At 40.2% G+C, this 24,050-nt stretch overlaps 1 protein-coding gene across 16 annotated transcripts in view; it reads right to left on the reverse strand.

Moving 5' to 3' along the window:
- Positions 1-24,050, reverse strand: part of enox2 (ecto-NOX disulfide-thiol exchanger 2) — a 262,970-nt gene that overhangs the window by 21,762 nt on the left and 217,158 nt on the right. For all 16 annotated transcript variants that reach the window (XM_083547028.1, XM_083547036.1, XM_083547031.1 and 13 more), the window contains 3 exons: positions 11,065-11,171; positions 7,547-7,661; positions 1,910-2,100 (listed from right to left, as the gene is read on the reverse strand). In XM_083547028.1, coding sequence (XP_083403154.1) covers positions 1,910-2,100; positions 7,547-7,661; positions 11,065-11,171 — 413 coding nt within the window. The remainder of the gene's footprint in view (positions 1-1,909; positions 2,101-7,546; positions 7,662-11,064; positions 11,172-24,050) is intronic.

Here is a 24,050-nt window from a genome sequence, read left to right on the forward strand (position 1 = left end):
TAATTTTTATTTTAGTTTCTGCACTTCTACACTGTTTTTACACTATGACATGGAACAAAAGGTACACATCTCTCTATTCAAGGTCTAACAGCTAAAATTGTTCCTTATGACCAGTCTGAGGTAAAGCCCAGAATCATCATCAGATTCTTGGTCAGTTTGCCTGGACTGTCAGCTCTAGAAGTCCTTTTTGTTTTAGATTGAAGACCTAAGAAGGCCATTCTTCTCTTTTTGGAGCCCCTCTCCATATCTCCATATCATTTTTCCCCCATATCTTTTAGACTAAGCTTCTAGAGACTAGCTTCCATCATGTAAATAAAAAATCTCCTGTCTGAATACATTCTTAATGGAACTGTAAACAGATCAGGCATAACATTATGACCACCTGCCTAATATTGTGTTGGTCCCCCTGTTTTGCTGCCAAAACAGTGTTGACCTGTCGAGCATCAACAGCATTAACTACTTCAGCAGTTTGAGATACAGAAACTTATTTGTTGGATCAAACCACATGGTCCAGCCTTTGCTCCACACGTGCATTAATGAGCCTCAGCCACACACGACCCTGTTGCCGGTTCACCACTGTTTCTTCCTCGGACCACTTTTGATAGACACTGAGCCAGGAACATCCTACAAGAACTACAGTTTTGGAGATGCTCCGACCCAGTCGTCTAGACATCACAATTTGGCCCTCGTCAAACTTACTTAAGTCCATACGCTTGCCCATTTTTCCTGCTTCAAACACGTCAACTTATGTATCCCACCCACTAACAGGTGCCATGATGAAGAGATAATCAGTGTTCTTCACTTCACCTGTCATAATGTTAGAATGTTGTAATGTTATGCCTGATCGGTGTATATATAAGGGTGCATTTTTTTGTATTTGTCAGTGTGATCGGTATCAGTTTTTTTATGAATGTATAGATGAATATTATGAGCTTAATTTTTTTAGATTGCTCTTACACCCTCGAGGCTTTGCTGAAGGCTTGGAGTGCCAAATTATAACATAGATATCATTTAGTTTGCATTATCTGTTCATTGTGCAAATAAATCGAAATTTTGTAGATATTCATAAATAAATAAATAAATAAATAAATAAATAAATAAATAAATAAATACATTTATTAGAAGATAAAAAATTATCATAAGATTAATTCATTTATTAATAATTCAGTAAACTGTGTTATTATGGAACTGTACATGATTTTGAACATAGAAGAAACATGTTGGTAATTAAAGCAATCACAGAGATTGGTGTATGGTGCCATTTCGGGCATCTGAGGGCAGAGTACACACACACACACACACACACAAAAAAAGCTGTCTTGATAAAATCAGTGGTTCTTTAGAGCTCTTTTTGTTTGGGGATAGATCAGATTTCTTTCAATCAAATCCGTATCGTGTCATTTGGCTCATTCCAAACATTTTACTGCCCATTAGACACAAATGAATGTGTCTTTAATAAACGATTTCATTAAGCGCACTTTCTATAGGACCTTCAATGCTTCAGGCGCACCTGTGCGAAATGAAAGATTTTATTAAAGACGCATTTATTCGACTTTATTGGCCAGTAACATTTTGTGACTACATTTTAATAATGCGTGTGGTCAGAAGATCAGCAATCGCTATTAGCCTTGATAAAGTGGAGTAAGTGGTTCATTAGAATAATCTCCACCTGGCATTTTGCAGTCTGAGAAAGACTGTGAAAATATCTATTCAAAAAATAAACACAAGACTATAAGGACCAAACCTTTTGATCCTATCACAGGTAATAAAAGCCTCCTGTGTGTCTGCTGTGTTAATGTCTTAAACCTAATAATGTGACAGATTCAGGTCCTGCCTTGCAGTATCGTAGTTTTGGAATAAAGCATGGGGTGTGCCAGTGTGTGTGTGTGTGATAAGTGAATGGTTGCACCTTTTGCATGCCCTGCAGCGCTTGTTGTAGGAAGCTGAGTTGTTGTTGGCGTGTCGTGTCTTCCTCGCTGTGAGGAGGATGAGCTTTACTCTGTTCCTGCTTCAGCAGCTCCACCTCATTCCTGTAGGCATCCAGCTGACAGCGCAGACTGTCGTTCTCCTCCCTCAAGGCCTCCACCTGTGCCAGCGGCCCTGAGAGAGTCAGATAGAGAGATGTAAAAATAAGAGAAGACAGGAGAAATTAAAGAGGAGGAAGCGGGAAAATAAGACACTGAGCTCAATATTCAATACAATTTCAATTCAATTTCAATACAGAAAGAGGTGTGGCAGCTTGGGATTTGAACTCAATCACTTCTGATCCATGACCATAACCAGTTTTATTTGGTGGTCAGGGGTCACGCTGCAGAAATTTAGATTTTGATCCCTTTAAAGCCGCTTTAGTGGCAATGATGAAAGCATTATACAAAAAAAATAGAAGATATTGAAAAAAGGGAACAAATAACCAGCAAGCCGAAGAAAATTCTATTTTCTTGAGTCTCCTTGTGCGCTTTTGTGAAAGTTCGCTTAAGTGTATGCCTCTGGAACATAACATTTTATGTCCTAATCCCCCTCTCTTTACGAGGGAAATAAAAGAAAATTGTGGCGTCTACTATTTAATTGTTTTGTTTGACCGTTTTCGAATTACATTAACGACAGGCTATTTTACAGCCGATAACGTGACCACTCCCTGACTAACTTTTAATCGACTATGTTGTGTTCTCATTTGTTAAATTAAATAATTCAGTCAGTTTTTAGCTACTTGTAGCTTGTTGGTTAATAGATCTCGAGGTAGCGATGCCTATTTACAACAAGCGGTGTCAAACAAATCAGGTTGCGGGGTGCTAAGGGCTTCGCTTTGTTTCCGGAAGGTGGGATTTTAGCCGTGCTCAAAGGCTGTAAGGTTCGCTCAATTCTGGCCTGGAGTGAGTGTGAAAACAGCACCGCAGCTACAGTACAGATTTAAATGCCAACACATGCATATTCCTTACAAGCTATAAAAATTGCGACCAAATTGTTCGGCGCATTACGAGAGAAGGCTCCGACTTAAAGACAGGAAGATTGTGTACGCTTAAATGTATATGTAAGAATGGGAATATGAAGGCGGCAGAGTGAGTGTGTGTGTGTGAGAGAGAGAGAGAGAGAGAGAGAGAGAGAGAGAGAGAGAGAGAGAGAGAGAGAGAGAGATGAAATGTATGATGGCAGAGAGAGAGAAACGTTTAGAATACAAACAAGGACACATGAGGACAGAACATGAGGGCTGGAAAAGGCGAGATGAAAAACAATAGATGAATCGTACGCTCATGCTGAGATGAAAGCGCAAAGTTAAAAGAGTGTGTGTCAGGAAGAAGAATGAGAGAAACACATATTATAATAGCTAGGTGAGGTTTGTGTATGTGTGAGTGTGTGTGTGAGGCAATAGGTCACCAGCTGATGGTAAAACACAGCCAGCAGAGCTAAACTGGCAACCGAGAGACAAGCAAGGAAAAAGCAAGAGATTAGAGAAAGATGGCTCAGGCTAAAAAATGGGTCGTTCCTCTGTGCCGAGCTGCTATCTCGTACTAATTAGCGTGGATTTAACGGAGGGAATGTGTATCGCTTAACGCTTGGCTTAATGTGAAGTTGCTCCTGCTATCAAACGAAAGTAATTAAACGATGGCAATATGGTTATTTCTGTCCCGTCGATCTTTTGTTCAATGAGCTTTTAGCAATCAGTCTGAGAGGAGGAAGTGTAGTGCGGGCACACAGCCAGGGGGACGCACCCCATTCATCCGGTCTGGATCGACTGCAAGAAAGTCTTAGAAGAAAACCACGTCTCTGCTTTATAGATTTTCCAGGTGAATAAAACGGTTTGAGGAGGTGTAAGAGGAACTGGTTTGTCTTATCAGGATCCCTGTTTTCTGTCAGCATCTTTAAGCACTCGATGGCAGGAAAAAGAAAACCCTCATCCCGGATATGCGTCTACACCCCCTCTGGACCATCACCTGCTGATTGATGTTGGATCTGAATTCAGAAGTCTTTTTAGATTATTACTAGTACCAGATGCATATGACGCATGGAAACCTGATTCATATTTATGGCGTTTGACAGACACGCTTACCAAGACGCTCTTATATAACGATTTCATTGGTACCACTGAGCCGTTGAGGGCTGGTGGTGCTGGGATTTGAACTCGCGACCTTCTGATCAGAAGTCCAACGTCTTACCCTCTGAGCTACCACCTTGCCCCAGATTCATAAACCCTTGCAGTTCCTACATTCCTCTAAGAAAAATGTTCACTAGATCTTTCTAAATAATGGAGTGTAGCTGTGGGAATTTGTACATTCAGCCACGCAAAATGAAAAGGCTCTGTGCAGGACACTTGAGTTCCTCCACTCCAACTATAATGGTTCCTGAACCTTTTCCTTTGAGCAGGAAAAGAAACACACTTCAACTGATGCCTTAGTATTTAATCCCTTTTTTTTTTTTACACCAAGAGTCAGCTCAGAACAGTCAACATCGTAAACACCATATGGACACCGTGAAAAAGTAAAAATAAATAAAAACTACATTAAGATGCATAATAAGAGTTTTCTGTACATGTATTAGCTTATTAACACCATTTCTCAGTGCAAAAAGCTATAAAATAACAAACAAATCCAAAAAATATACAAACATACGGCGTCTTCCAATCAAAGATTCAAGAAACATTCTGAATGTTTCACGGACCGGCCTTTAAGGTGTGGCAGATAAATATAACAAAATAAAATGATATGACCGGCATAAAAACTAATGTTTTCTAAATATAATAACAAACGTGAATCCACTGTGTTGTTGTTTGTTCATTTTGCTCGCTTGGGGGTTTGAATTTAGCGGTAATGTATTATGTGATAGCGGCCGGAGCAGCCCCTTTAAGAAGGTAGAAGATGGAGGTAAGACATGTGACCGAGGCATCATGACATGCATCAAGAGTGAGTTATAGACAGATGTGGTGGAGAGAATCTGGTCATTTTTCCAAAATAAAACATCGTCAGAATCAGATAATAAATAAAACAGAAATAATGTAAGTTATGTATTCTTTCTGTGCGGCCCGGTACCAATTGACCCACGAACCAGGGCCGATCCGCGGCCTAGGGGTTGGGGACCACTGAGATAGAGGATGCAACAGGTTTAAAAAAAACACTACACACTGTTCCATCTGTATTATGCAAATCAAATATAATTTGTATTATTGCTTTTTTAATAAACACAATACCTTTCCATAATGTGAATAACTGAAATATTCAGAAAGAAACAACATCCAGCTGTGATATTAGTGACTTGAACAGATACTTTTGGCCACACAGTATACAAATTAACATTAATAAACACTTGGATGATTTCAGTAACAGACTGTGTGCTAATGTGTGTTCTCCATTTCAGAATGTACAATGAAAAGCCTGTAATGATTCGTTTCTTATTAAAGCAGATCAGTCACATTACTTTAAATTGAGCTGGAGGTAATAAGGATTTGAGGTGAGTCCATGTAGCAAGTTTCGCCATTGCCACTACAGCATTTGTATCTGTCCCTTGATATTTACGGCCTCCTTTTGCATTGTATCCTCAAAGATATTTATAAAAATATGGATCTGTCTGAACGTCGACTTTTATGGTCACAGCGACATTAAATCACGCGTCCAGGCAGAGACGGCAGAAATAGGCCAAAAATATTATAGAGCAGAAACATGGCTTACCCTTTAGGATAAAGTGAAAATGAACGTGTGTGTTCTTGTCTTGGCTAAGCGAGATAGCAGGAGCAAAAGTTCAAACACGATCAGCAGCCAGATCAGGTTTGTAACTGGCAGGTGTGAAATATTTACATTCGCAACTCAGGACGGTGTTGAATTAATCCAATCATCATCCAAGTGGTTGGCGTGCCCTTTTCTCTATCGCGCCATCCTTTCGCACGTCGGGGAACACGCTGTCGGAGATCGTAATCGTTGTTTCCTATTAATTGAGGTTGCACCTGAAATGGAGTGCGGATCAAAACCTGTTAAACGTATGATTACATTTGCATGCATCTGCATGCTAATAGGAGTCGCTGTCACACCTGGGGATCGGTGATAGTGCTGCTGGGAATGTGCAACACCAAGCCCGGGGTTGGGCCTGTCAACAGACGCCACCTTTCATACATGTCAATCACAAAGTTGCAAAAACAAGCTGCAACGGTGATTTTCCCAGCATGTACAGCGGTTGGCGGTATGCTAAGCAGCTCGGGTGAGGAGCAGGCTCTAATGACTCGTCGGTAATGAGCAGGACGAAGTTGAAGAGCTGAGCGAGCAGCTGGCACAGACATTCTCAGCTGTGCACTCCTGTGTTCACTCCGCCAGAGGGGTTTATGGGCGTATAAAGAGCCTAATAGCTTCGGATCATGGTGGAATCAGTTGCCAGCTCGAATTTGATGACTTGTGCTTGTCGTCTAATGGCTCCTCTGCCAGCAATGCCACTGACAGGGGGGACAAATTGACAACTGAGGGCTGAATAGACAGACTGATCATTGACCCAGACATAACCTTTAATGCTGTCTGACTTTTCTCTTTCTCTGGATGGCTAATTACTATTTGTTTATAGTTCTGGCACAGGTGGCACAGTTTCCAGGAAACCCAGTGCCCTTGTTGTGAAATATGCTGCGATACTGCACGACGAGTCAGGGTCAGGGCTGATGTTCTCAAGCTCATTTTCAGTTAGACCTTGCTGTAATGAACATTGCTGACTGATCCAGCACAAGGTTCATTAACCAACTTCTTACTTGACATATTTACATTCTTTTTATATGAAGTTTAAAGGGTGAAATTAACAACAGTAATAATAATAATAAAAAAACAACATTCCAACCATTGTTCCTCAAATGATTCATGAACTTCAGTGTAAATGCCTATAGCAGCAAACACGGCTCATTTATTTAAAGCATCGCTTTGGCTAGTCAGTCCACGCTCTTTCCTAATCCCCGGGGATTCGCGAGATGCTAAAGAGGGCACAGTGGTTCTCCTTCAGACAGTGAAGACAGCTCTAATTATGGCGCCCAAAGTATAAACACAGAACTCTTCGGCGCCTTAACGTGTCAGCGCATTTCCGTTGGCATCATTTTTCCGCTGAAAGCATGAAATGAGCAATCGCTTGCTCGCAGTAATTTTACGGTATCATGCAATAACAGTGGAAAGAGGTTTCTTAATGACCTAATTACCACCTTAACTAATCTCTGCTGCGGTGCGAACGACTGGGAGTTCCTGTAACCCAAAAAAACAGAGTAGAGTGCAGCGTTTATGCCACTCTATATAATACCAACTCAGAACAGAGATTCAGGATGAGGCCGCATTGTAGTCAGGCAATAAACCTGAGAGCAAAAGCTCGGCATGGTTTCCAATTACAACACTCTAGACACACTGCAAAGTTTTATTAGCACTTACATTGTGGAAGGATCAAGTCAATTGCTGACAAGGTAATTAGAGCAGCACAAAAAAAAGCACAAATAAAGGTCCTCTACCAAATATCCTTTCACAATTATTGAACATAACAGTGGCATCCAAGGGATCTTTACTGCTAAAACCTGAGAGATAGATGGTGTGTTAGAGGATTGTGGTACCTGAGTCATCTGAGTCTTTGCTTTCCAGGGTATCCTCCATATCGTCGTCTGACATTTCCATCTCCTCTTCTCGGCGGATTCCCATTAGCTCCTCGTTGTGGATGTTCCTGATTTCCTGCGGAAGAGGAACATACAATGTTAATCGATGCGGGTTGGGGGACAAAACGTTTACTAATAAATTTTTTTGTGAGCTCCGACCAAATTCTCTAATTGCAGATATAATCAAGAAAGCTACTTTTGGAACTCCTTGTTGACTGACCTTGTCAAATTAAATAGTTAGCAAACTGTGTTGAAAAAGTTTTTTTTTGGTGCGTATGTTGTGTTTTAATTCCTGGCATCGCTGCCTGAGTAAGATACAGATTTGCTGGATGAGCAGGGGTGTTTGGAGCAGATGTCTCTGCATGGGTGCTGCCTGCTGGCCCACATAATGGGGAGCTCACCGCCTAATGAGGTGTGTGCACATATTCACTTACATAAAAGCTGCTATGGGGAGAGATACTAACTCCCAGAGAAACTAAAAGCTTAGTGTAAACACCTCCATCTGCCTGGTGCTGAGGGGTCGAACAGGTAGTTCAGATAGAAACACGCCCATCTGGCCAGATGGAAGAGAAAGTGAAAGGAGACGATGTTATAGAGAGGGAACAGAGTGGGAAGGATAGAACTAAGAAGACTGACAGAGCTCTGATCTGGTGTGATGCAGATTTCTTTTGAAGTCCCCTCTGTAAATCTAGAGATTACAACCATCAGTGTTTGAAGCCAAAAACACCTGCAGCACACAGCAGCTACCACTGAATTCAGGTCAGTCACACAGAGCTACTGTACCTTCTCTAAAAAAAACAATCAGCATTGTGTTGCAATACAAATGTTAACACTGGCTGGAAAATTACGCTTTTTAATCCTACACTTCCAATCTCCCAGTTGGCCCACTTCACACCAAAACGCTTTAAATACTCGAAATAATCTGATGCAATCTGACCGGTAGGAGAGAGAGACTCAGTGAATAAAACCCGAACCATAATGTAAAATGCTGCTGATCTTTAGCTCTGCAAAGCTCTGGGAGATTCTCCAGCAGCAAGAACTTTGTGATCCAACAGCCCAATAGCTGGTCTGAAGGATTAAGAAAAAAATCTTCCTATACAATCCCGTACATAAGTGAGCCCCTTACCTTCAGAATGACACAGAGCAGCTCAGTAACTGGACAAGTACGGGCACAGGGATTATAACTATAGAGTCGTAATAACTCCACTTGTCATACACTGTTCCCTTAGTGCAGAGCTCAGCTCCAACTAAAATACCCTCACACTCTCTCAGTACAGTAAAGGATAAAAACAATAAAAAAAATCCACCTCATTTCATATTCTTTATGTAAAGCCAAATATAAATGTTTTCATAGACCAAATAGGCTAAACTAAAAATGCATGCAAGATTTGCTTGGGATTATGCTGATTTTATTCAAATGAATAGTCATATTTTGACAAGATTCACATTTTCAGGATATTTGCAAATGCATTAATTGTGACACCTGCAAAACTCAATAAAAGAGCTGAAAAGAATGAAACAGTGAGAGAGAGCCTCTTTTATCCGCTCCAAATTTAGCTGTTGTGTTAATTGTTGTGGGGTCTCTTGTTGCCTTCTTGTTCAGGTCGGTTTTATAAAAGAGATTTAATCGCAATAAGATTTTTCCTGTTTGAGTAAAACTAATGAACAAACAAACTAACTAACTAACTAGCTGACCAACAAACTAACTAACTAAACTACCGTTTAAGAGAATTCTTCCAAAAAAGAAATCACACATTTTCTCCTCCTTTTGTTAGAGGGCACCATCATTCATCCTGAACCAGCTTTGACTCACTCATTTACAAGATGTCCGTTTAATGTGCACGTACAATCGAAATAAATACATGATTTTAACTTGACAGCATAATCTGTGTATTAATTTGCAATAACTTACCACCTATTTCATAATTTAAAGCCTATCACTTGATTGAGTCTGTTTAAAGTCATGGGCTCTCTTGGGATATGAAACTTTTTTTTTTTTTCCAAACGAACCTGATTTTCATGAATAACACATATCTTGTGCAAATTCTCCCGCACACAATGTATGAATATATTTGCTCATATCTATTTTAATCACAGAGGCCCCTTTGTGGCTAAAAGCACATGAAATAACAATAAAATCCCTAATAACATCTGTCCTCTGGACGGACTGCAACCAGCTTCAAACAGGATCCAATTACTGGGGATCATCTGAGAATCATGTAAGTATGTAACACTGATGTTAAAACTGATGTGGACAGGACAATGGAGTCTTTGTGCGTCGTTGTATAACAATGAAAACATGGAGAGGTGTTGGTGTAGCCAATTGGTACGGTGTGGCCCTAGTTAGGAAACCGCATTGATCTTTGGCTTATCTAAAGTTCATGGAAAAAGAAGGCAAGGCATCCAAATTTCCATCAACCGTCCAACTCCAGGGTGCGAGACAGCACTTTAAACACATATGAACTGAAAACCATCTCAAACAGTACATTTAGACAGAATGAAACACCTACCTTATGTCACGACGAGACTCTTTTGCACCAGTGTGACACTTGTTCCAAATCCGGTACCCATTTAAAGCTAATGAGATTACATGATACGACTCTGGAATGTGAGCACTTCCTGTGTATGTTCATTACTCGCGTAACAAAGACCTTTCAAGCACTTTTGGATTAACGCAATCGGTATCAGGCCTGCGATCCATGCAAATTTGTCGCCGTGTTGCAGCCTGGAAAAGGAGATTATGATGTTAATTACACACCCAATCCATGGCTTTGCTCGCTTGCCGTTCGGGGGGGACGGGCGGGGGGGACGAGTCTCAACACTTACCGAGTGACCAGAAAATGACAACAGTGTTAAACTTCATCAGCCTCCTCCGCCCACACAGAGCACGTTCTGTTGCGGCTCATTAATTAATGAGGTATTTTTGCACCCTGGTGTCTTAATTTGCTTCAAAACGGAACAAAAACAGGACATTTTTAGCGTGGAGAAACGGAGCAGCTCAGGCAGGGCGGCGTGTGTGAGAAGGACTGAGTGTGTTCTGAATGTGATCTACAGCAGGGCCTGGGGAGTCACATGGGATGAAGGGCCACTCGGTTAGTGCCATGTGCGGCAATACTTCGCTCATGTGTGTTACCTGCTAAGCGCTCGTGTGCTGTTGGGATCTCGGCTCTTTTGGGTGATTTACAGCTACAGATCCCATACAGCCGACTGTTTCCATTACAATGTTAAGAGCTAATTAATGTATGACTCAGAAGAGAGCATATGGAACTGCGCTTGGAGACAGGAAAATAAAAAAAAGGCTAATGGATCAGTGTGTGTGTATATATATATATATATATATATATATATATATATATATATATATATATATATATATATATATATATATATATATATAATAAAAAATAAAAAAAACCTGCATGAACGTCAACATATTCAGTTTAACAGAGAGAACAAAGCAAAAAAGTGAGAACACCAACCTCTGCTTGCTTGCGCCACATGTCCAGGTTCTTGCGTTGCGCTTTGGAGAAATGGTCCCATGCCTTTTGTTTGGAAGCAGCGTGGAATACAGACACAATCTGCTCAACTGTGGCAGGGGGACGCGGGGGGCCAGTATGTACCGTCCAAAGAAAGACAGAGAGAGAGGGGCGATTGGGGAGAAGCAGAGGAGTGGGGGGAAAAAAAAACTGGTGTCAGATAGGAAGGCAGTGAACTACTTTTCTCGCCCTACTCTCTCTCTCTCTACAGCAACAACACTGGTGCATGGATGACTAACTTTAATGCTGAAAAAAAAAATTATTCACGGAGGAAACAGTGGGGCAGTTTGACCTGTTTGACTAATTCAGACCACTGAGGCAACTTCTGTGCAAAGTCCCGTGAGCAAAATGATTCCTTTTTTTTTTTTTTTAAATACTGCATCACATTAGATATCTTTAGAGGCTTTGGGCTGTCAGGCGCATCAAAGGATCACTAGTTTTTTTAGGAAAAAAGTACGTAGATGTGGAGTCTAATGACTTATCTACAGGGAAGCCACATGTCATTACACTCGCTCTGTGTGTGTGTGTGTGTGTGTGTGTATCTGACAGGACGTCTCACTTGTGTCAACTCATTAGTGGAAAACAAGTTCATCCACTCGGAATTGAGAGATGGCAGAAATCTTGCAGGAGGAAGAGACGGAATATTTCAGGAGTGAAGAACGCTGGGGATCACATGTCAAACTCCAGCCCAAACTGTAATGCTAAGTTCTGTTCTAACACCAATGATTCAGAACCTCTGCCAATTAACACGCTCTCTGTGAGCTGAATCAGGCCTGTGAGAGAAACGCAAACACTATACCCCCAGAAGCCTGTGGGACTGCAGGCATCGCTCTTAGCTACGCTCTTCTTACCGGAATGAAATCGTTTAGCCCTGGTACATGTGGTACATGGCAATATTTAGGTGGAACAAAACGAGCAGAAAACAAATGAAAGGGACGAAATCACAATAGCTACTTGGTGGCTGTTCATAAATTCAGCAACCATTAAAAGTGCATTATTTACAGCATATGCACTACATGTTTAATCACTTCTCTGTCACTGTGTACTTTTTTTTGATAAGTTTGGAGAGATTTGCACAACATATTCTTATTAGTTCCTATAGACACAGATATCCTCCGCAAACTCGAAAATTACCATCGTGTCATAAAGTAAGTAAAGCAAGCTGCTGACTTTTTTTTTTTTCGGTCAATTCAAGAATTCAGGTTGTACTTTCCATTTATAGCTACATTAAAACTAAAGAACATACACAGAACAGGTGGGTAACAAAGAGATGTCCTGAAATCACAGAATTCCCAGGTCCCCATTAGCAATGATAATATTATTTATGGTTACATATATTTTTCGACAAACCAAAAAAAGTGAATTGTTTTGCTCTAATTATACAAGTATCTTCTTTTCATCGCGCTGTTACTATGGAAACGTTAACTTCTTCGAACGAGCACATTCGTGTGTCGGAGCTGTGCCTGTACAGGATAGAAAATGAACTGCGCACTGTGCGAAAATCTGTTTCTCCTTTCGAGTTGTGAGACACGCCCCGCGTCTTTTTTCCTGCTGCTGCTGGAACACTGCGTCTTCTGAATGGCGTTAATATAATTCTGGGGCTGTCACCTCTCAAGGATGTGCGGAAAGACTTTTCCCCAATTTACAATCTGTCTCTTGCTCTCGTCGTTTTGGGGGCAAGGCTAATAAACCCAGTGGAGTCAATAGGGTTGAGAAAGCTCGGAGTGAGATAAAGGCGAGCTCGAGTACTGTGGCGAGATCAATAATGGCTTTAGCATCCTTTAATTTGATGGGAGACATCGATTTAGAAGTAGGGAAAAATCGCATGAATGTGTGTGCGTGTGTGTGTGACAGAAAAAAAGAGCCCTTTTAGGGTGAAGAGTGCACACCTATACAAGGGGCACTCCTGGAGTTTCAACCAAGCTTACCTTCTACCCTGAATGGCCAAATCTGCTATAACTGACTGATATACATTTTTTAATTTTTTTTAAGTCAAATTGTCTCTGTATGATTGTAGATCATCAGGAAAACAATTTTGGTGACAACAGATCTTTTGAATACATCTATCAACTAGTTTACCAACTGCATCGTGACTAGGAAAGGTTAAATGTACATCATATGGGGAAAAGAATTAGGACACCTGGCTTTTCCAGCCATGTGGTTCTTCCACAAACTTGTACATGAAAGTGGGAGGAAACTATAGTCTTTGGATGTGGTAACATTAAATCTTCCCTTTGCTTGAACTAGGAGACTTCTCCAAAATGACAATCCTCTGTGCAAAAAGCCAACTCTATCAGGATATGGTGTACTTGTATTTGCTATAGAGCTCTGACCTCAACTTTATTAAACATCCTTCGAGATTAATTGGAACGCTGACTGCACCCTCAGGCCTCCTTACTTACATCAGTATCTGACTTTACTAACACCCTTGTGGCTGAATGAGCACAAATCTCCACAAGCACACTCCAAAATCTAGTGGAACATCTTTGAAAAGTGGTGGGATGTTCAAAAAGATGGTCAGGTGTCCACAAACATCTGTCAGTATAGTTTATATTTTTGCATCCGTTTAGCAACGAAAATGACTTCACACTTCTTTTCTCGCGTTCATTCTGTTTTCCTTCTTGTAAAATACTGCTGCTCCTAGCACTAAAATTATTTATGCATTATTCATTCCACCCCCCTGTATTTGTGCTGTATTGTATTCCGAGCAGAGCCTTTACCAATTCTCTTTAAACTCCACTGTCAGGTCTAGAGAATACAAATCCATATGAAGACCTCATTACAAAATGTTTATAGCACAAATCTTGTAATTCACTGAAAATCCTGCAGCTTTTGATCTCTTTAGTGTTGCTACTTGCTACAGGTAATAATACCAGCACAACTATGGAGTTTTCAATATTATGTTATCTCTAAGCAACACCGGTTTACCTTTAATACACGCAGAATTTCTACAGGGTCAGCAGCAGACCTCTGTATGATATATTCAGCGAAGCTTTTGTCTACAAATGTGACTTGCATATGAGTGTACGTACATCACAGCTCCACGGATCGAAGTCGTGATGGGAATGTATGGACTGTTCGCCAACCTTTTAGCATTTTCTTCACAATCATGACAAAAGTGGTTTGTTTACAAGCATCAATTATTAACGTGCTTGACTTTGCACTATTTACTGGTTATATAATAATCTAAACAGACAAAAACATTATGGCACTCCTAGTCCGTTCTAATGTTCGACTATAAACATGAGTGTTAGGGATGGTAAGATTCACCATTAGCATATATGCGTCAGCATACGTTAATTATGTGACGCATCGGTTTAAAAATGTGTGGATACAAGTTCGCATTTTTATCGCATTTCAACAACAAAAACTAAATGTAATTTAGACTTCTCTCTCTCTTCTCTCTCTTTCTCTCTCTCTCTCTCTCTCTCTCTCTCTCTCTCTCTCTGTATATCTCTCTCTTTATATATATATATATATATACAGTGAGGAAAATAAGTATTTGAACACCCTGCTATTTTGCAAGTTCTCCCACTTAGAAATCATGGAGGGGTCTGAAATTGTCATCGTAGGTGCATGTCCACTGTGAGAGACATAATCTAAAAAAAAAATCCATAAAATCACAATATATGATTTTTAAACTATTTATTTGTATGATACAGCTGCAAATAAGTATTTGAACACCTGTCTATCAGCTACAATTCTGACCCTCAAAGACCTGTTAGTCTGCCTTTAAAATGTCCACCTCCACTACATTTATTATCCTAAATTAGATGCACCTGTTTGAGGTCGTTAGCTGCATAAAGACACCTGTCCACACCATACAATCAGTAAGAATCCAACTACTAACATGGCCAAGACCAAAGAGCTGTCCAAAGACACTAGAGACAAAATTGTACACAATGCTGGAAAGGGCTACGGGGAAATTGCCAAGCAGCTTGGTGAAAAAAGGTCCACTATTGGAGCAATCATTAGAAAATGGAAGAAGCTAAACATGACTGTCAATCTCCCTCGGACTGGGGCTCCATGCAAGATCTCACCTCGTGGGGTCTCAATGATCCTAAGAAAGGTGATAAATCAGCCCAGAACTACACGGGAGGAGCTGGTCAATGACCTGAAAAGAGCTGGGACCACCGTTTCCTAGGTTACTGTTGGTAATACACTAAGACGTCATGGTTTGAAATCATGCATGGCACGGAAGGTTCCCCTGCTTAAACCAGCACATGTCCAGGCACGTCATAAGTTTGCCAATGACCATTTGGATGATCCAGAGGAGTCATGGGAGAAAGTCATGTGGTCAGATGAGACCAAAATAGAACTTTTGGGTCATAATTCCACTAAACGTGTTTGGAGGAAGAAGAATGATGAGTACCATCCCAAGAACACTATCCCTACTGTGAAGCATGGGGGTGGTAGCATCATGCTTTGGGGGTGTTTTTCTGTACATGGGACAGGGCGACCGCACTGTATTAAGGAGAGGATGACCGGGGCCATGTATTGCGAGATTTTGGGGAACAACCTCCTTCCCTCATTCAGAAGATTGAAGATGGGTCGAGGCTGGGTCTTTCAACATGACAATGACCCGAAGCACACAGCCAGGATAACCAAGGAGTGGCTCTGTAAGAAGCATATCAAGGTTCTGGCGTGGCCTAGCCAGTCTCCAGACCTAAACCCAATAGAGAATCTTTGGAGGAAGCTCAAACTCCGTGTTTCTCTGCGACAGGCCAGAAACCTGACTGATGTAGAGAAGATCTGTGTGGAGGAGTGGGCCAAAATCCCTCCTGCAGTGTGTGCAAACCTGGTGAAAAACTACAGGAAACGTTTGACCTCTGTAATTGCAAACAAAGGCTACTGTACCAAATATTTACATTGACTTTCTCAGGTGTTCAAATACTTATTTGCAGCTGTATCATACAAATAAATAGTTAAAAAATCATACATTGTGATTTCTGGATTTTTTTTTTAGATTATGTCTCTCACAGTGGACATGCACCTACGATGACAATTTCAGACCCCTCTATGATTTCTAAGTGCGAGAACTTGCAAAATAGCAGGGTGTTCAAATACTTATTTTCCTCACTGTATATATATATTCAGACAGACAGCAAATTATACATTTACTTAAGTGACTCCAGACTTTTAACGCATGGCTCTTTTCATAAATTATAAGTATATAATATATATTTTCCTTTTGCACTACAAAAGCCTGTTTATGAAAGGACCATGCGTTAAAAGTCAGGAGTCACTTAAGTAAATGTATGATTTGCTGTCTGTCTAAAACTAAATTTGTTGAATAACATATATTTTTTTCCATTGAATCGTTATGTATCGTATTGTTGGCTATGCATCGAGATGCGAATGGTATTGGCCTCAGTTATATACAGTATTCACAGCCTTTGCTCAATACATTGTTTAAAACACCTTTGGCACCACTTATAGCCTTGTCTGTTTGAGGATGACGCTACAAGCTTGGCACACCTATTTTTGTGCAGAACCTCTCAAGCTCCATCAGGTCGGATGGGGAGCATCAGTGCACAGCCATTTTCAGATCTCTCCAGAGATGATCAATCGGGTTCAAGTCTGGGCTCTGGCTGGGTCACTCTAGAACATTCACAGAGTCGTCCTGTAGCCACGTGGTTATGTGCTTTGGATTGTTGTCCTCTTGAAGGATGAACCGTTGGCCCAGTCTGAGGTCCAGAGTGCTCTGGGGCAGGTTTATATTAAGGATGTTTCTGGATATTGCTGCATTCATCTTTCCATCGATTCTGTCCAGTCTCCCACTTCCTGCTGTTTAAAAACCTTCCCACAGCATGATGCTGCCACCACCATGCTTCACTGTAGGGATAGTATTGGCCAGGTGATGAGTGGTAACTTGTTTCCTCCAGACATGACGCTTGGCATTGAGGACAATCTTTGTTTCTCATGGTCTGAGAGTCCTTCAGCTGCCTTTTGGCAAACTCCAGGGAGACGGTCATGTGCCTTTTACTGAGTGGCTTTTGTGTGGCCACTGTACCATACAGGCCTGATTGGTGAAGTGATGCAGAGATAGTTGTTCTTCTGGAAGGTTTTCCTCTCCACAGAGAGACACTGGAGCTCTTTCAGAGTGATCATCTGGTCACCTTCCTCACTAAGGCCCTGCTCCCCCGATCGCACAGTTTGGCCGGGCAGCCCGCTCTAGGAAGAGCCTTGATGGTTCCAAACTTCCTCCATTTACGAATAATAAAGGCTCATTGGGACCTTCAATGCTGCAGAAATGTTTCTGTACCCTTCCCCAGATCTGTGCCTCCATACAATCCTGTCTACAGACAATTCCTTGGATTTCATGGCTTGGTTTGTGCTCTGATATACACTGTTAAATGTGTGACCATATATATACAGGTGTGTGCCTTTCCAAATCATGTCCTACCAACTGAATTAACCACCGGTGGGCTCCAACCAAGTTGTAGAAACATCTCGAAGATGATCAGTGGAAACAGTATGCACCTGAGCTCAATTTTGAGTGTAATGGCAAAATCTGTGACCAGGGCAAAATGTGATTTTTTTCGTTTTCTACTTGTAATAATTTTGGAAACATTTCAAACAGACTGCTTTCATTTTGTCATTATGGGTTATTGTTTGTAGAATTTTGAGGAAAATAATGAATTTAATCCATTTTGAAATAAGGCTGTAACATAAGAAAATGTGGACTTCTGTGAACTCTTTCAAGATGCACTGTAGAGTCACATTCCTACTGGACATAATGCTGAAAGAACATACTTTAATTAGGCTAGGGCAAAAACCATAATATTTACATCACTTTGCACCTGCTGGGGGTAGAAAAGCACGACTGTAGCGTGTGGTGTTGTTGCCTTTATGCTCCTTAATCTAGCTGAGATGATACAAAGATGACAAAGTGAGAAGGATGTTTATTGGAAAACCTCACAGTACTTACAGCAAGGAGCACATTTCTACATGTTCGGCAAAAAAAGTTTTTCTTCGGATGCTTCTCCTGTGAATTCCCATTATACATTGTTACAGTTAGTGCACCACGAACCAACCTCACCTGACTTCCCCTAGCTGGCAGGAAGCACACTCTCTGGTGGGCTGTGTAATTTTAAGTGCGTAAAAGAAACATAAAAAATTCAAACCCGACTGCTTTATTGATTGTTGTTCAGATTTCTGCTTGTTGGTTGTTGTTGAGGTCCGGCCAGAAGAAAATGAAAAACATGACACGTGACTGCAGTGAGGTTGAAGAAGAAAATGAAAACTTTTTCCTCAAGGACAGGAAGATGACTTCAATCTATTCAATACACAATCTTTCTAGTTATGTAAAGGACAATCCTCTTCTTGATTGGACTATAATCATTTTAGAAGATGGTTCCAATGCCATATGTAAGGTTAGTACAGCATTTATCTAGAATGATACATCAGCCAAGTGCTCTGTCGTAAAGCTATCGGGTTTTATTTTGTTCTCATAGGGTTTTTTGTGTAGATTGAGGCTAATAATCGGCACAATGCACGAACTACTCATCAACTAGCTAAAGTAAAGGCTTGAACCTAAAGTTTTTGATAGTTTTTTCCTTGGACTCATTCTGGCTTTCACTTGGGCACAATCTTGACTTGACCTTGGACCTTGGTCTTGAGCTAAACAATAGCTTAACTACAGCCTTTAACCTGTCGTCTCTAAAAACATGAGTCATAAAGGGTTTTCAGCTGGCTCTAATAAATGCTTTACAGCCGCATCAGCAAACACAGATTGCAGAAGAACTGACCCCTTTTCTCTCTTAGATTCTTTCTATTTTTTTTAAAAAGACTTAACCCAAGAAAAATTTTATACAAATTGTTTTAAATGTTGTACCTAATTTGTCTGGTTAAAGAAGTAAAAAAAATACTAATTTTAGAATTAATTTATTTTTTAATAATAATAATAGTTTTTTCTCAGTTAATGACACACACACAAAAAAAAAACACGTTTAAAGAACGTACCACGGTGAGTTTGTTCCTCTTAACATAATTGACACTCGGGACTATTGTGCTCAGGTGTTAATGCCAACACTATCTTGCTGAAGTTCAGATCTGAGGCGGTTTATAGAAACTGAAACATATGTTGGAAATAAATCACCCATTATAGTGGAACAGCAAGCACCTTGTTTACAGTCTGTTAACAGAATCTGTCATAATGACAAACACGTATTTTATTTATTTATTTTTGCTTAGATTTAGTTTAGGGCTGCTGTTCTGGCTTTCAGTGATAAGCTGTGAGATTGTACATGTGTATGTTTTATCCAAACTGAGATAACAATGATCTGATGAGCTGTATTGCTCAAACAAGCCTTTCTTTCTTTTCAGACATGAAGCTTACTCTATGAAGCTCATGTGTTTGTCATCCTGACAGTGTGAAGGTACTGCATTGCTCAGATTTTTTTTTTTGCTAGACACACTGACAAAACAAATCTGCAGATATAAAAGGGATGGTGCTAGAAGCTGGTAGAAGTCAGGCCTAACTCCTTAATTCCCTGTCAACTTAAATCCTCTCAGTGATGCAACCTGAAAATATATCAGACATAAATTCCGTCAATGTCAGTACTCGGTAATTATCAGCACCTGCTGGATAAATCAAACGTATTCAACCTGTAGAGTGATAAGTTATAGATTAAAAGTATAAATCAATCAGATTGGAATCTGTATCACATGCAGACACGTGTGTCTTAGCCTTTAAAGGCCTAGTCTATATTTAAGCTCCATTTCCTGACTTTGTTTCTTTCTAACTTTATAAACATATTGCATTCGATTTGTTTTTCTTGGGGGGAAGGCATGTAAAACCACAGTTTTATTTGGATGTAAACTCATTCTCTGTTAAACAATGACACCGCACATTGAAAAGTGTGTATCTTTGCATGCACTATATCAAAAACAGATTTTTTTTCAGGAATGGAGTGAGTCGAGTGAATCAAAGACAGAAATTTTTCTCATCGATTTTTCCATTTATTCAGCTATTCCTTTGACAGCTAGTAGGTCATACCGTGTACCAGAGATCTGTGCAGAAGTGATTTTTCCATTCTGTGTGGAATTATTTTTCCTGCCCACTAAACTGATTTCCCCCCCACCCCGTTCCTGCTTCCCTTAGATCCCGTTCCCATGTTTAATTTTTACCTCCTGCCATCCTGTCAATGGCATTCGAAAATGGCTCCTGAACTCAAAACCCACTGAACAAGTCTTTTCTCTCTCTTTTCCATGATCTTCGCATAATATCTCCTTTTAAGCATTTATATCTTTTTAAACTTTACTGATACTGTTATTGATTTCATTGCGCGTATGTGCTCGACAGCGTCAAGGGGGTTAATTGAATTGTGGATTGCCTGCTAGCACTTTATCACGCTAGGATATGGCTTTGGAATTTAGGCCATTCCTCATGTGTTGCGATTTATTTCCATATTTGCAGAAATCCCTGATGCACTCATGCACAGCAGGGCATCGAAACATTGGCCGTTTCCGTGATTATTAGCTAGAACACGGGGAATTAGGAGCGGTTGGCATGGTGAGTAGAAATCTCCAAAACGCAGCCAAATTGAAAGCTACACTCGGCGTACCGCTGAGAGGCATGCCATGAAAACAAAACAAAACAAACAAACAAATGTAGCTGATGCCATTTGATGCCATGTCAGCTGCCACTGGCTACACAGAGCTGTAAAATTAACTCTTATATAATAAGACGGCACATATTTTTCTGTATGCAGATGTGAATACTGAACTCGGAGGCTCACTGGGATAATTTGACACGGCGGTAGAAGGAAACGTGACGGATAAATAAATACCAAAACGCACACACAAACACGCTGACAGTTAATGCAGCGAGGAGAAATGTGCCAGTGCTTCAAAGAAAAGCAGAGGCAACTTTCCAACCTCCAAAACGTACAAAATATATAAAAAAATTTATCCTTTTTTTTTTTTTTATAGGCACTACTCATAAACCTGTGCTGTCAGGCATCCAATTTTGTAGTGACATTTTGGGCCATGACACCTTCACAAACAAGTTCAACAGTAAAATAAGTTTCCCAAACACATATGGCGAATGAATTCCCCCATTCTTTTTGCTGACAGAGTAAGAATATGGCACTACACTCCACCTCGACATATTACAGTGTCTTTGGCTCTGAAGGAGTTGTTTAAATCAATCAGCATTAAGCAGGTGTTCAATATAGCTGCTCATGTGCTGGATGAAGCACCTCTGACCGTATCCATTACCTTTCACACATCAACTTAGAAGAGATCAATCACACTATTGACCAGCCGACATTGACGAACCGGAGAGTGCGCCATGCAAGAGTGCGTGCGGGATCGGGAAATGTATTCTACAGCTAGTTGGATATCACTTGACGCAGAAGTTGCCAGGGTGGTCTGAAATCCCTAGGTTTTTTTCTTCAGTAAAACACTTCATATGCTATACACATGTGGCTTCGGTTTTGCTTTACTTATGGAGGAATACTTACTTTCGCTCGCTCAGGCCGTCCTCGTCAGGAGGTCTCTCCAGACACTATCACACACTACTGAAGGCTCCTGTTAACGCTTAAGCAGCTCTTCATGCCTGTTAGTGGTCAGTGGGCGCTGTGTGCTGAAGCAGTCTGAATACTCTACCTGTGTCTGCTTTCAGCTCCAGACTGGTTCAGACTTCTGGAACACTTACCTGCTTTGTCCTCAGCACGCTCGCACTACAAGAATGCACATTAACATAGGGACGCTCCAGCACCGGGGTCCAGTCTCAGTCCCGCCTGAGAATAATGACTTCGCTGCAACTCTTTATCACGCTGATCCAATTTGAATGGATTCATTTGGATCGCAGTAATAAAAGGGCTAATAAGTCAGTCAGTGTCTGAAGTTTGTCTCTTTACCACTGCACTTTAGATGCAGCCCTAATCTAACTCACAAATAATAAACGATTAAGTAACGGAGGCCCGCGCATACTCCACCTCAAATGACATCGCTTGGCTCGTCACGTGATGCCGAATGATCAAATCCTGCAAATATATTCTCATCTGAATCAATTCACACCTCCTGCCTGACTTGGACGCTTGCACAAAACAATACCACGCTAGCAGCAGAGCAAGAAGTGATTCAGCCTCGAATGGAGCAATGAAGGTTTTTTTCAATGTGGTAACTTTTTATCCATTTTATAGGTACAGATATTAATACCTCTACACTAGGAGAGAGGAATCTCAATCTTTACTTTCTTGTTAACCACATTATCCTGCTAGCATTATTTAGCATGAGGCTAAAGAAACAAACCATTTGACACCAAACACTTTTAGGCCTGAATGGGATCTTAGGCCAGATTTTACTACACTATAACATAATTAACCCCTTACACTCTCAACACAGATTTGGATGTTATCCATATTAAATATGTGTATATGGCAGACTGGGAGAACACATCAGGAGATGTTCTGTGACTAAAAATAGATCCATTCAGTTTCATTCCATTCATTAGATCCATTCAATTTCCATTCATGTATTGTTTTTTTCCCATGTATAAATATAGATGTTTTTATTTCAAATTTCTATTGTTAAAGTGCTTAATGTTATTGTAGAGTAACTACATATATATTTTTATACAGTGAATGTCAGGCTGTTGTTGGCATATCAGACATAAATAGACAATTCATTTAGTTTTATATATGAATACCAGCTGTTAAATACTCTGTGATGAAGGCACACCATTGCTGAGAGTGTAGAGATTGAAATGTTGCATTTTTTGAAGGCTAATTACTTACTTTATTAGTTGAGAGCAATTATTTCAGATTTGTGATACATGCTGAGGTTCCAGTTTGATAAAATGGTATTTATCTCAGAAGCAGAGAATAGTTAATAATAAACATATAATCCTATATAAAATAACTAGCTTTATTTATGATGTCTATCTTTAATTAATCACATGTTCAATTTAATGCAGAGTACATGAATATACATTTTCTTTTAAAAGTCTAGATTTGAGACACATTGTACATTTATATCTTAGTTTGGTCAAAGTAAAATTAATCTCAAAAATGACAAAAGTCTAGGTGACAAAAGCAGAAAAAACTATTTATTTCGGACCAGTCATGTGGTTTTATATAAGTATAAATAATAATAAAACAAATGTTTTCCCAGGCTGCCACAAGTCTTATAGAACTACTATGCATTATTCAGTACCTACATTCAAATAACTTGGAAATGGGTGCAGTTATTAAACACATGTCTGAGTCTAGATGTATACCAAAGACTGTGAGGGGTTTAAAGGGTTAAATGTCATTTGAGGTATATGTGAGTACCAAATAATTTCAATATATAAAGAAATGTATTTATTTCTGTTTTGAATTTGAATGGAATTTGATTAGTTTTTCTCTTTCAGTTTCCTTTCAATTCAAATGTAAATCATTTATTGTAAATCATTCCTGAACTGTAAACTGACCTCAGCCTGGATTCCCTATCATTTTAAAGTAAGTTTGAAAAAGTCAAATAAAGTAGTCTGGCACTGCATCGGGACCCACCTGCGTGTTTCTCTCTAGTGGAAGCACTTTATTCTGATTTAAGATAAAATAGTTAGTTCAGTTCACCAGGTTACGTGTGTTGTGTTTTGTTCGTCGCGCGCATAACGTTTCCGTCATACTGAATACGCGCTTGAATGAAAATAAAATCTAATGTTGATCCTGTGGCTTTTATCTCTCTCTTTAAATATCAATTCATGCTACGGTAAGTATGTACATTTCCACAGAGTGTGTTTGTATGCTGTGTTTTCCATATCCCTGGGCACTGGATCAATCATCTCTAAAGTGCCACTGCATTATGCTATCCATTAAGATGGCTGAAAGTGTCGAGAGCTCATGTTCTGAAAGAGTGCACCCATTTGCTGAGTGCGTCTCTTTTCAGAGTGTTAAAAGCAAGCGTTGCTTTAAAGTGTAACGAGGGGAGGGGGC

The sequence above is a fragment of the Silurus aristotelis genome (assembly GCF_946808225.1).
Source record: "Silurus aristotelis genome assembly, chromosome: 7".
Classification (NCBI taxonomy): Eukaryota; Metazoa; Chordata; class Actinopteri; order Siluriformes; family Siluridae; genus Silurus; species Silurus aristotelis.